The 13,532-nt window shown below is 40.3% G+C and overlaps 2 protein-coding genes across 2 annotated transcripts in view; both read right to left on the bottom strand.

Moving 5' to 3' along the window:
- LOC133635731 (otoancorin-like) overlaps nucleotides 1-3,838 on the bottom strand; it is a 73,030-nt gene extending 69,192 nt beyond the window's left edge. Inside the window, exons 1-4 of the mRNA XM_062028980.1 lie at nucleotides 3,768-3,838; nucleotides 3,323-3,378; nucleotides 235-335; nucleotides 17-156 (exon numbers count right to left, since the gene is read on the bottom strand). Of these exons, the coding sequence (XP_061884964.1) occupies nucleotides 17-156; nucleotides 235-335; nucleotides 3,323-3,365 (284 nt within the window). The 5' untranslated portion in view covers nucleotides 3,366-3,378; nucleotides 3,768-3,838. The remainder of the gene's footprint in view (nucleotides 1-16; nucleotides 157-234; nucleotides 336-3,322; nucleotides 3,379-3,767) is intronic.
- Nucleotides 3,839-10,799: 6,961 nt separating this feature from the next.
- On the bottom strand, nucleotides 10,800-12,455 carry LOC133636188 (RIIa domain-containing protein 1-like). The gene is made up of 4 exons (XM_062029953.1): nucleotides 12,295-12,455; nucleotides 12,148-12,224; nucleotides 11,607-11,653; nucleotides 10,800-11,523 (listed from the first exon to the last, which is right to left on the bottom strand). The coding sequence occupies exons 1-4, from the start codon at nucleotides 12,373-12,375 to the stop codon at nucleotides 11,456-11,458; spliced, it is 273 nt and encodes a 90-aa protein (XP_061885937.1). The 5' UTR covers nucleotides 12,376-12,455; the 3' UTR covers nucleotides 10,800-11,455.
- Nucleotides 12,456-13,532: the final 1,077 nt, after the last annotated feature.

Raw genomic sequence — 13,532 nt, 5'->3', positions numbered from 1 at the left:
CACTCTAAGAACTCACTGGGCGACATCATCTTCAAGCTCCAATTCTCCTCTGTAACACTCTTTGATTTTTTGCAGCAACTTCTTGGCCAGGCTGGGTTTCATTTCACTCTTTTTCGCCTTGGATGTGAAGTTTGGGGAGCGGAAAATGGCACACATCTAAGTGAAGAATGCCATAAAAAAAATAATTCAGTTAGAGACAAGATTCTATTCATTTTTCTGTTGTAGTGCATGTACCGTTTCTGGTGTGGAAGAATCAAAGGAAGCTTTTTCTATATCAGATTGCATCGTGTCAGAGGGCTTCCATTCCAGCTGAGCATTGGAATACTTCATCCACACTGTTAAGACAAAATAAGACGTATAAGTGCACTTTTTTGGCACCAACCAAATCCCGCCAGTCCTGATATACGTAAAATCTAACAGTACCATGTTACAGAACATGGTTTAAGCTAGTTTTAGTTTGGTCTTTATTTGAAGGGACAATGCACAGAAACATTAAGATCAAAGACAGATATGTTCTGTACCAGATTATAGCTAAATAGCTAATTTCCATCTGCAGTCCCTGGCTACCTAAATTAAAGGGATACAAAAATCATGCAATAAAATTATGACAATAACATCATACTATAGCATGTAATTAAATTAAGAAAAGTCATACAATGCCCTTTCATGGACACATCCTTAATATACAATACAACCACACCTCATTTACATCATCACACAAGACAATACATGCTCTTGTTCACATCTGTCGTCATTTGTAAAAACAACCATGATTTTAACAGACTTTGGCACTTCGCAATCACTCCAGCAGTACTGAGAGCGGACTCAGCCAAACTACCTCGAGGTAATGTGGCAATTTTCAATGCCAAAAAATAAATTGGCTCAAAAAACGCACCAACGTAAGTTAAGTACAATAAGGCTCCACCTTTCCAATAATGTGCTAACTTGATGCTAATATACATTGGTTTTGCTATTGACGTGCTACTGAGTAGCATTAGCAATTTTACATGGCAATTTCCACACCTCTAAATTTTGTAATGGAAACTGCAACTAAAATGCACATTTCTGGTACTGTATGTTCATCAGGCACATATGGGGTAGTATTTGCTTGGCACAATATAATGCACTACATGTAATGATTTTCTACTTTGTGTATTGACATGGTATTAGGCTATATGATTTATGCGTAACGTAGATTTTGCGTAACGTGGGTTGGCTCATAGAATTGCACTGAAAGATGGTGATGTGCGTACATGGAAGAGAATGCAGTGCGTTAGGTTGGATGCAACATGGAGTTATGCTGAATGAAATGTGGCGGTAATTTTACTGTTGGCCTTGGCTTGCCATCAAAGTAGGCCTATGCGATATATAATATATTATATATTATTATATGTAAATATTTCGATGGTGGTCCGTAAGGTCAAACTAGACATTTGAGCAGGGTGATGCCAACAATCTGTCCCGACTCCCGACTAAAATATTGCTGCATAACTTTACAAATACATTTAGCTAATCAACATCAGTAAAATGTGGCATAATTACTTAGTAAACCATCTTGCAAGAAGCATAAATTGCCATTTGAAGTTCCTTCGTGGCACTGCTGCTCCCCTCTCCTCCCAGGGGGTGAACAAGGGGATGGGTCAAATGCAGAGGACAAATTTCACCACACTTAGTGTGTGTGACAATCATTGGTACTTTAACTTGAACTTAACTTAACTTGGAGTAGGATTCGGCTGAGTATCTGGCAACCTCAGTCATGGAGATTTGGAGGGAACTACAGAATTTTGACCGTGATTGCAGTACCATTTCTGGCCACATTACTACATATGGCACCTTTAAGCAAAATGTCCTGCATATACAGTTGCATATTTAATGAATACAATTTAAAAGATTAATTTAAACGACTTTGAAAACAGGAAAAATAGCATTTGTTGCCTGTCCCTACATTCTAAAATTCGATTTTTTTTTTTAAATATGATCATTGAAATCCTTCAGAAATGTTTTTTTCCCATGTATTTGTGTTAACCCTTATTCTACCTATCCTCAAAGTTTATTTTCCTAACAAAAACAATTTACTTAAAATTTACATCTTAGTGTCCCTGGGCCTACACTCAGTCCTGTTACCCTAACACACTTGGGGAAAATGGGGAATATTTCACAACACATAAGTTGCATCATTCACATCCTCTGCAGGCCATAGGAATGTTAAAATAAAGTTTACTGATGTATTTTTCTGTATGAATTAATATTTAAACTACTCTATTGTAGAGGTGGGTATATTTGGGCATCTCACGATTTGATTCCGATTCTTGTGGTAATGATCCGATTCAGGACAAATCACGATTGAACACAATTCTCGTAATATATTATTTGGTATATAAACAAAACATTTACAAAACAGGTTTAGGTTACAAAAACTCCTCTTGGTTGCTGACATACAACATATATGCAAAACATTGATATCTTTAAACATTTTATTTTTATTTTGTTTACAAAAATCACAGAATGTTATTCATTCTAATAAAAAAAAGAGCTACCCAAACTCCAACCCCATCCCAGCTTTACAATACTTAGAATAGAAATTTACAAAGCAATTGAGAAGACATACAAGTACAATACTGGAAAAAAAAGGAAAACCAAACATTTTTAAAAGCAACATTATCAATAATAATAATACTAATAATAATAATAATAATAGAGAAGACACACGTATAATACTGGCAAAAAGGAAAACCAAAAATTTATATAAGCAACATTATCAATAATTATGTTATGTTTTTATTCAAATAATAAATTATTTAAAAAAAATGCACGAACAACTCTTTAAAAATACATTTTTTTTGAAAAATATGACTCGAATTTGAATCGGAATAAATACAATTCTCAATTTGGGTGTTTTTTTTTAAAGACCCCTACTGTATTTCTAACCCAGTTTTGTTACCAAAATTACTTCATAATTAATGTTGTTGTTGTTGGATGTGCTTAGTGTCAACATGCTCTTAGGCTTAGCATATTTCATGTATTTGCTAATTATATTCTAAGAACTCCCTCCTGTTACTTTCAGTCCTGTTATTTGAGTGAATTATCCTCGCCTTAGGAACCTTGTACAAAAATGAAATATAGTTGCCTTGTGGGCATATACGCATTTTAAATAGTTGATTATGTGTATTATCAGACAAGCCTTTAAAAACGTTTATTTTGAGTGTTACAACAAGCAAATAGAACTGGTTAAGTGGTCAGTTTCATTTGAAAAAATATTTTGCACATGAAATATGACCTCAGATGTGATGTTCCCACATCATGTTTGAATAATGATGCTTACCGAAGGACACAATGAGGAGAGAAAATGCTCCCATGGCAGCCATGATGAAACACCTCCTGTTTGTGATACAAATAGAAAATATCAAGAAAATACATTTGTATGACGTTTGTTGTTGCTCTTGACTACAGCGACTCCTCCTTTGAGAACTTTCCTAGTTACCGCATCTTCCTGAGGGAGGCTGCAGCACTTTGGAAGAAAACAAGGCAGAGAAAAAAGTCCCCATCGTGGACTACATGCACTGAAATCAAACAAAATGTAGTTTTTTAAGGCACATGAGTGCTTAAAATAAAGCACACTACTGACGGAGCAGCCACTTTATCTCCATTTAGGATGACACTCATGACGTCATGAAACAAATAGTAGTACACATTGTTTAATGTGAAGTCTTTTTATCACAAACATGAGAAAAAGTGACTAAAACACAAAAAAAAGTTAATGTACTCACAGACGTGTCTTTTCGTCCAATAGAGCGTGGAGGATACTTTTGTTTCAAGTCTGCTTCCTTTTGTGTGATGGAGGTGGGAGGTTACGTCAAGTCAGAGCAGGTGCGTGTGTGTGTGTGTGTGTGTGTGTGAGAGAGAGAGAGCGAGATAAAGAGAGAGTTTCATATTTCAGTTGGAACTCTTATATGTTTTCATAGATGGGATTCATAACTAAATAAAAAAGTGGGCGATACTGTAAATGTTTGTACCCATCCAATGAATACATAATACAATACTAACATTTGTATGCACGTACAACACTTAAGACCTTCAGTATATCAGTATGTGGAATTAAATTATGGAATGGATGAAGCAAAGCAATCAAACAATGTACTAATATGATCCACTTCAAGAAACTCTTCAAACTTAAAGTGTTTACAAAGTACTGTAATATCTGTGATATTTGCATTAGTGTACTGTATCTTTAAGGGTTTGGGGAACGCGCATGCGCGAGTGAGTTGGCGGAGAACTTGAGTGTGTGTGAGCGTGAGTTGTGGCTAACAGCAGCTCGTGTATGTGTGTGCGTTACTTTTTTAACTACAACCAGTTACCGCTTGTTAATAAAGCGATTGAGCAGCGCATCCTCGTCTGTGTGACTCCTTCTCCACTGCGGGGCATTACATTGGTGTCAGAAGTGGGATGGCGTGTTGGGGCTGTCAGTCGGCACCAAGGGCCTGTGGAGTAAGTTTGCTGTGCTGCGCATCAGGGACGACGTACTGCAGCGTGCGTGGAAGGAGCCGGCCACCGGGGAGGAGAGATGGCAGGTGGTGGTACCGAAGACTCTGAGGGACGCAGTGCTGAAGCCGTGTCATGGGGGCACGGGCTCAGGGCATTTTGGCAGCACAAAGACGCTCCGTCGGTTGCGCCTAGGGTTCTACTGGGGTCAGCACCGGCGGGACGTGGAGGATTTCTGTCGGCGCTGTGATGAGTGCGCAGCCTACAAGGGACCCCAGGACCGGTCACACGCACCGCTTCAGCAGCAAGGGGTTGGAGCACCCATGGAGAGAGTAGCTGTGGACATTATGGGCCCTTTTCCCGTAACAGACAGAGGAAACAAGTATGTGCTGTGCGCGATGGATTATTTTACTAAGTGGCCGGAGGCGTACGCACTGCCGAACCAAGAAGCGTAGACAGTGGCTGATGCCTTACTGGAGGGCATGTTCAGTCGCTTTGGAACGGCAGATATCCTCCACAGCGACCAGGGCAGGAATTTTGAATCCAGGGTTTTTGCTGCCTTGTGTGAAAGACTGGACATGCAAAAGACACGCATGACTCCCTTGCATCCGCAAAGTGATGGACTAGTGGAGCGGTTTAACTGCACCATGCAGCAGCAGCTAGCCATCCTCACCGCCAACCATCAGCATGACTGGGACCGGCATATTCCACTAGTGCTGATGGCATACCGTTCCGCGGTTCAAAGTTCCACAAGCTGCACCCCTGCCCTACTGATGTTGGGTCGGGAGATCCGGACACCTGGTGAGTTGCCGTTTGGGAGACCACCAGGCAGTACAGAGGATCGGCCGGGACTGGAGTACGCTCGGAAGTTGCAGGATCGGATGGAAGCGGCACATTCCTTCGCACAAGACCAGTTGGGGAAGGCTGGTTTGAGGCAAAAGAGGAACCATGACGTGCGGAGCAAGGGCCGGGACTTTAGGCCTGACGAGCTGGTCTGGGAGTACACGCCCAAAAGGAAAAAAGGACGTTGCCCCAAGTTGGACAGTCATTGGGACAGTCCGTGTAGGGTGCTTGAGAGGGTGGGGGAAGTAGTCTATAGAGTTGCAGTGCCCCCTAAGGGCCGAAAAGTTGTCCTGCATAGAGACAGTTTGGCACCCTACAGGGGCAGAGAAGTTCCTCAGTTTGAGACGGCGCCTGCCTCACCAGATGGCAATGGACAGTTAGTGGATCAAGGTTCCCCATATTCTACCATTGTCGTCCCTGTTCAGCCGCTAGCGCCACGTGTTGATGGACCTGAGTCAGAACAGGGCCGGCCACAAAGACAGAGGCGTAGACCGCCGAGGTTCAGGGATTTTCTTGTTGACCCCTCGGGGCGAGGGGCTTCATAAAGGGGGAGGCAGTGTAATATCTGTGATATTTGCATTAGTGTACTGTGTCTTTAAGGGTTTGGGGAACGCGCATGAGTTGGCGGAGAACTTGAGTGTGTGTGAGCGTGAGTTGTGGCTAACAGCAGCTCGTGTATGTGTGTGCGTTACTTTTTGAACTACAACCAGTTACCGCTTGTTAACCCTTGTGTGGTGTTCGGGTCTGTGGGACCCGTTTTCGATTTTTATTAAAAGAAAAATGATACAATTAATTAATTTTTCAAACTGAGACTCACTGGCTTTGGCTCATTTTCTGTGAAGAACATATATCAGAATACATATTTAACAAACACACACCATACACCCCCCCTACACATTTCTATTACATATAAGATGTACAGGGTCCACTGGACCCGGGGCTAATAGAAGTGTGGACATTTATGTTCTTTGTACCACACGCCCACACACACACACACACACACACACACACACACGCACACACACACACACACGCACACACACACACACACACACACACACACACACACACACACACACACACACACACACACACACACACACACACACACACACACACACACACACACACACACACACACACACACACACACACACACACACACACACACACACACACAGCAGGTCCAGACGGGGAGGACAGAGTGTAGGTACACAGAACATCAGAGGGTCAAATGTGCGACAAAATGAGCGCAGACAGTGTTGACGAACAATGTTGCAACCTTGTGTCAGCAACAAACAACAACAAACCTTGTGCAGAAACACAAAAGAAGAATCCCTGTGGGATGCAGAAACTGGCAGATACATTTCAATGCAACGTTCATCTTGTTGTTACTCAGCCAGTGTTTGTGGGTCTTAGACTTAGACTTACTTTTTATTGTCGTTCAAATTTGAACTTTACAGTACAGATAAGAACGAAATGTTGTTGCATTAGCTGGTTGACAGTGCAGAATAAAAAAGCAATAAGGTGCAGATATAAATAAATAGATTACTGTAAAGATAAATATATTGCACTTTTGTATATGCATCTATGTTTATGGATGTATGTTATATTGTCTTTATATTCCAGCGAGTTCATTCATTTTTGGGGGGAATTGAGGGGATAATTATGATGCGTTCAAGAGTCTTACGGCCTGAGGGAAGAAGCTGTTACAGAACCTAGAGGTTCTGCTTCGGAGGCTGCGGAACCTCTTACTAGTGTCCAGCAGTGAAAACAGTCCTTGGTGGGGGTGGGAGGAGTCTCTGCAGATTTTCTGAGCCCTGGTCAGGCAGCGGCTTTTTGCGATCTCCTGGATAGGAGGAAGAGGAGTCCTGATGATCTTTTCCACCGTCCTCACCACTCTCTGGAGAGACTTCCAGTCTGAAGCACTGCAGGCTCCAGTCCAGACAGAGATGCTGTTGGTCAGCAGGCTCTCTATAGTGCCTCTGTAGAATGTGCTGAGAATGGGGAGAGGGAGCTGCGCTCTTTTCATCCGACGCAAAAAGTGCATGCGCTGCTGAGCTCTTTTTACAAGAGCTCCGGTGTATAGGGACCAGGTCATATTGTCAGTTATCTGCACCCCAAGGAACTTGGTGCTGCTTACCATCTCCACCGCTGTGCCGTTGATGAAGAGTGGAGCGTGGCTGGACTGGTGCTTCCTGAAGTCAACGATGATCTCCTTGGTCTTGTCGACGTTCAGGACCAGGTTGTTGGTTCTGCATCAGTCAACCAGATGTTTCACCTCCTCCCTGTAGTTCATGTCATTGTTGTCACGGATGAGGCCCACTACTGTTGTGTCGTCCGCATACTTCACAATGTGGTTAGTAGTGGACCTGGTGCAGCAGTCATGGGTCATCAACGTGAACAGCAGCGGACTCAGGACGCAGCCCTGGGGGGAGCCGGTGCTCAGGGAGATGGCACTGGAGGTGTTGTTGCCCACTCTCACAGACTGGGGTCTGTCTGTGAGGAAGTCAAGCAGCCAGTTGCATAGGGGGGTACTGAATCCAAGGGGGGCCAGTTTGCTCACCAAGTGCTGCGGGATAATGGTGTTGAATGCTGAGCTGAAGTCCAGAAACTACAGCCGCACGTGTGTGTCCTTTCCTTCCAGATGTTCTAAGCTCAGGTGGAGTGCAGAGGAGATGGCGTCCTCTGTGGAGCGGTTAGGGCGATAAGCAAACTGGTATGGGTCGAATGTGGGGGGAAGTCTGGAGACAATGTATTCCTTTACCAGCCTCTCGAAGCACTTCATTACAGATGTTTTTTGGGATAAGTCAGTATTTTAACATAAAAATGTTTGATTGTGAGGCATTAAAAGCCACAAAATGCAACGGGTCCATCAGACCCACAAACACTGGCTGAGTAACAACAATATGAACACCACACAAGGGTTAATAAAGCGATTGAGCAGCGCATCCTCGTCTGTGTGACTCCTTCTCCACTGCGGGGCATTACAGTACAAAGAAGAAGAACCATGACAAACATTCTCAATTTATTTCATCCATCCATTCACTCATTCTTAAAGTAATCTTACTTATCTCATCATATGAAATATGACTTACTTCACCAATTATTATTATTACATTATTACTATTATTTATTTATTTATTTTATTGTGATTACTTATGGAGTTTATTGTGAATAAATTGTGAACAGGAAGTGAACAAAAAGTTTTAGCAACTGTTATGTAAAGAAAAGGGGTAGGATTAAATAAGCTCTGCTTCTTCCTACTCCTTTTCAAACATGTTGAAAAGAGAAACTGGAAATTGTGATGTATCATGTTGTATGCTTGCATGTTCGAAATAAACTTAAACTCAATACTGAATTGTATATATATATATATATATATATATATATATATATATATATATATATATATATATATATATATATATATAAATAAATGATAAATAGGTTATACTTGTATAGCGCTTTTCTACCTTCAAGGTACTCAAAGCGCTTTGGCAGTATTTCCACATTCACCCATTCACACACTGATGGCGGGAGCTGCCATGCAAGGCGCTAACCAGCACCCATCAGGAGCAAGGGTGAAGTGTCTTGCCCAAGGACACAACGGACGTGACTAATATATATATATATATATATATATATATATATATATATATATATATATATATATATATATATATATATATATATATATATATATATATATATATATATATATACACACACAATTCAGTATTATTTTATGTATTCATTGGATGGGTACAAACATTTACAGTATCGCCCACTTTTTTATATGTATATATATATATATATATAATAATAAATGGGTTATACTTGTATAGCGCTTTTCTACCTTCAAGGTACTCAAAGCGCTTTGACAGTATTTCCACATTCACCCATTCACACACACATTCACACACTGATGGCGGGAGCTGCCATGCAAGGCGCTAACCAGCAGCCATCAGGAGCAAGGGTGAAGTATCTTGCTCAAGGACACAACGGACGTGACTAGGTTGGTAGAAGGTGGGAATCGAACCAGGAACCCTCCGATTGCTGGCACGGCCACTCTACCAACTTCGCCACGCCATCCCTAACACACACCCACACACACAGTACAGGCTCATTCAATGCGTTTTCTTTATTTTCATGACTATTTACATTGTAGATTGCCACTGAAGGCATCACAATTATGAATGAACACATGAGGAGTTATGTACTTAACAAAAAAGGTGAAATAACTGAAAACATGTTTTATATTCTAGTTTCTTCAAAATAGCCACCCTTTGCTCTGATTACGGCTTTGCACATTATTGGCATTCTCTCTGTGAGCTTCAAGCACACCTGTGAAGTGAAAACCATTTCAAGTGACTACCTCTTGAAGCTCATCGGCATGGAGCCACAACATTCTACCATACAGGTGAGCTACATGATCTTTTCTTAATTCAAAGGCAATACAGTGGAAACAGGAAACAGCACACACTCCTTTTAGTAGCTCGTAGATGGCTACTCGCTAGTGGCCGAAGGAGCAGTGTGAGCAAGGCGTGTCACTACTAGATATGTAAAGACAAAAGGTATTGATTATGCGGTAAAAGTATTAAAAAGTATTGCCTATTGCGTGGCGTTGTTGGGAGAGTGGCCGTGCCAGCAACCTGAAGTTCCTGGTTCGATCCCCCGCTTCTACCAACCTAGTCACGACAAGACACTTCACCCTTGCTCCTGATGGGTCGTGGTTAGCGCCTTGCATGGCAGCTCCTGCCATCAGTGTGTGAATGGGTGAATGTGGAAATAGTGTCAAAGCGCTTTGAGTACCTTGAAGGTAGAAAAGCGCTATACAAGTATAACCCATTTACCATATATACACTGTAAAAAGTGACCGTTAAAACTACGGCAAGCAATTTTAAAATAGCAACAGTAAAACATTGTCCATCCATCACAGGGCCAACACAGATAGACATATTCACACACTAGGGCCAATTTAGTGTTGCCAATCAACCTATCCCCATTGTAAAATCAAAAACAGTTGATCACAATAGTAAAAACAGTGGATTCCTGCTAACCAAGAAACAGTAGATAACCTAAATTACTATGGTTATAATACAAAGAAAACGCATGAAAAATTACTATGGTTATAATACAAAGAAAACGCATGAAAAATTGTACAATGCATTTGCAAATACTATAATATCACACAAGCACGCAAATACAATTTACAGTATTATTCTGTCTAAAGTAAATATTTTGCAGATTGTATATTTAAATTGACAGCATACCTTATTCTTTTAGGGGTTTTGTGTTAAAGCATTAGCCGAGTTAACTTTTGGGTAACATGTTTTCTTGTATTTTTGTGGCAAGTCGTTTTAGACATTGAGGGGTAGTCTATGTGCTTCATTGTAAACTGCATTGAAATGAAATGTGTTCAAGTGTGTTGGAACTGGTTGCAAGCAGCTATTTAACAGATACAAAGCATTTAATAAAAAAATTTTATTAGCTCACTTGAAGGAACACGTTACAAAAGGCCATGTCGTGAGTTGTCCAGTGAAAGGTTGTACAAATACTTTCAAGTTAAAATCCTTGTGTACCGCTCACATGCCCCAGAAAGACAGGCATTTTGCAGATACCAGTATTGGTGATAGGGCAGAAGATGCTGTTAGCGTTTGTGCCCCACAGTTGGAAAGTCCTGGGTTTGATACCCGGGCTAGTGGTCATTGTGTGTGGAGTTTGCATGTTCTTCCCGTAACTGTGCGCATTCTCTCCGGCTTCCTCCCACCCCCTGGAGATAAGCTGATTGGCAACACTAAAATTGGCCCTAATTTGCTTTACGGTGAGTTTCTGCCAACCACAGGTGCCAGTATTTTACTGTAAATTCTATATATTTTTTGTGAACAGTTTAACAATGTATCCATTTTTTTTCACATGAATTTACCGTAAGTAAAAACAGTTATCAACTGTGAAATTTCGGATACGTAATGCCCTACACATCGTAACTGTATTTTTTTTAATGTGAATTCCTCGCAACCACACCCATAAATTGTGCAGATTTTTTTAACAGTGTACAAATCCAGCAGTAAGCGTCATACAGCATACAATTCATGTTTTTTGTCCATCACAACTACTACCAGGCGTCATCTCAGTCCGTTTTTATGGTCTCCATTTTAGCATTAATAACCATGTGAAGGTCTGGGTTCGTGAAATGATCTGAAAGGTGATAACATTGATTAAATCATAAATATTACAATATAATATTTAGTGTGTGAAATATTAATACTACTGTTTCTCACCTGCAGCAAAAGCACAAATATCAGTGGGCCTTTTAAGAAGGACATCCCTGCAAGACAAACAGGAAGTGCACAGTGCAATCATTTAAATGAGATATGTACAGTAACTAAATTTAATACACAAACATTAAAAAAAATATTTTATTTAACATAGTCTAATGAAATACTCTTAAATCGCAGTAATTAATACAGTCTAAAAAAACTAATACATTTGCAGAACTATAAAATCACACCATAATTTCCTATATGCACAGCAAAACATACGCAAACATTTTTTTTTAATGAAATATAAAGTTAGATTAAATTCTGTTTGACTTTGTGGCAATTAACATTATTTTAACCATATATTAATGTGAATTTTAACAAATACTTATGTGAAATGTGAGCAGTTGCCCTCATCAGAATGTGTCCATAATACAGTTAATGATTATTACTTATTAAACAGAACCAACCAGGTTTTGTGTAATGTGTTCATTACTCTGCGTTCAGAGTAAAACAAACAAAAAAAAAGGGTAAATGATGGACGGAAATGTTTTGTAAAAACCTGAGAAAATCTCCAACCAAGATCTCCACCTCAGGATGCGCCATAAGGTACTTCTCGTTGTCGATCCTCGTCTGGATCTGTGCTCCAATAGCAGATTTGCATCAAAACTCACCACATGTTTTCTTTTATTTTGCTTCTTTGTCTTACTTTGAACAAGCGCAGTTTCTCCCGCTGTTCGGCGCTCAGAACGCCGTCGTCGAGTGTTCCCGACTCGCTTTCAGCCTCCATGTGTCCTCCAGAAACACTTTCGGTCGACGATAAAAGTGCCGAGTAAGGACTTCATCTGCTGCTGACACAAACAACTGTTGCTACGGAAACGGCTGGTTGTAGTTACAGCATATTGCCGCAAGATGGCACACAACACCAGATGGATGGCAAATACCATGCTTATTGCAAATATAAATGCTTTGTAGCGAATAATGACGTCATAACGTGTAACTTCCACAATAAATGTTTAATGCTCCTTTGTGCTCACTGTCCATCCATATCATTGGGTACACCACAATCGCATCATATCGAATTAAAGGAGAGCCATATGTAATAATTTACAGTTTTTTCCATTTGCTTACACACAATTTTACTAGCTGTGTGTCTTTTTTCCAAAGGATATACACACTTTTCCAAACACCACATTAAATGTTCTTAATTCCTAGATTATTTGCAAACTGACACAATTCGGTCAAAACATATGCCCATTCATCAAAATAAAGCAAGCATTTGTAAAAATGCAGTTTTATTTTCATCTCACTCACACAGGCTTCAAATGATAAGACACTACTGGAGTGAGTTACCCACAACAGTGATAAATACAAAACACATTTGTAAAAAAAAAAAAAAATACTATAAGAAATCACATGTTTGGGGCATTTTGCCCAACCTTTTTAGCATATGTGATGAATGATTTCTGTAACTTGACCAAATATATTGGCAAATCCATAGCAACCGTCATTGTTTACTTTGAAGTGGGCCGTAAATTCCGTAAGGACCTAAAAAGAAAGTAAAAATATCCTGTAATTGTTTCAAGAACTGCTCAACAATGATGCTGCAAACTGAAAATATTTATTTTTGCCACAATCACAATAGTCAACAACGACATGTGTCAGGACGAGGACTCTGAAGTGGTTTTTTTTCCCGAGATGCATAAGAATTGGACCGGACATGGCGTGAAGTTAAATACATGATTTAATAATAGACTATAAAAAGTGTAAACAAAAGGCGCGCATAAGGCGGGGAAGAAACTTGGCTAATAAAACAAAACTAGCACAAAGGCAGAACTATGGAAACAAAGGAACAAACAAAAGGTGCTCACAGCGGAGGAACAAAACAGTGGCTTGAATAAACAAAAAACTTGCGTGACAAGAAAAGAGCAGCATGAACTATGACCT

The sequence above is a fragment of the Entelurus aequoreus genome, linkage group LG20 (genome assembly GCF_033978785.1).
Source record: "Entelurus aequoreus isolate RoL-2023_Sb linkage group LG20, RoL_Eaeq_v1.1, whole genome shotgun sequence".
In the NCBI taxonomy this organism is placed as follows: domain Eukaryota; kingdom Metazoa; phylum Chordata; class Actinopteri; order Syngnathiformes; family Syngnathidae; genus Entelurus; species Entelurus aequoreus.
The sequence above is the reverse complement of the archived record's forward strand: the minus strand, read 5'-3'. Positions and strand labels throughout refer to the sequence as shown.

Coding starts and splice junctions, on each gene's coding strand:
- LOC133636188 (XM_062029953.1), bottom strand. CDS start 12,375: ATGGAGGCTGAAAGCGAGTCGGGAACACTCGACGACGGCGTTCTGAGC. Junction 12,225..12,294: donor AGAAACTGCGCTTGTTCAAA/GTAAGACAAAGA, acceptor ATTGGAGCACAG/ATCCAGACGAGGATCGACAA. Junction 11,524..11,606: donor TATTTGTGCTTTTGCTGCAG/GTGAGAAACAGT, acceptor ATCACCTTTCAG/ATCATTTCACGAACCCAGAC.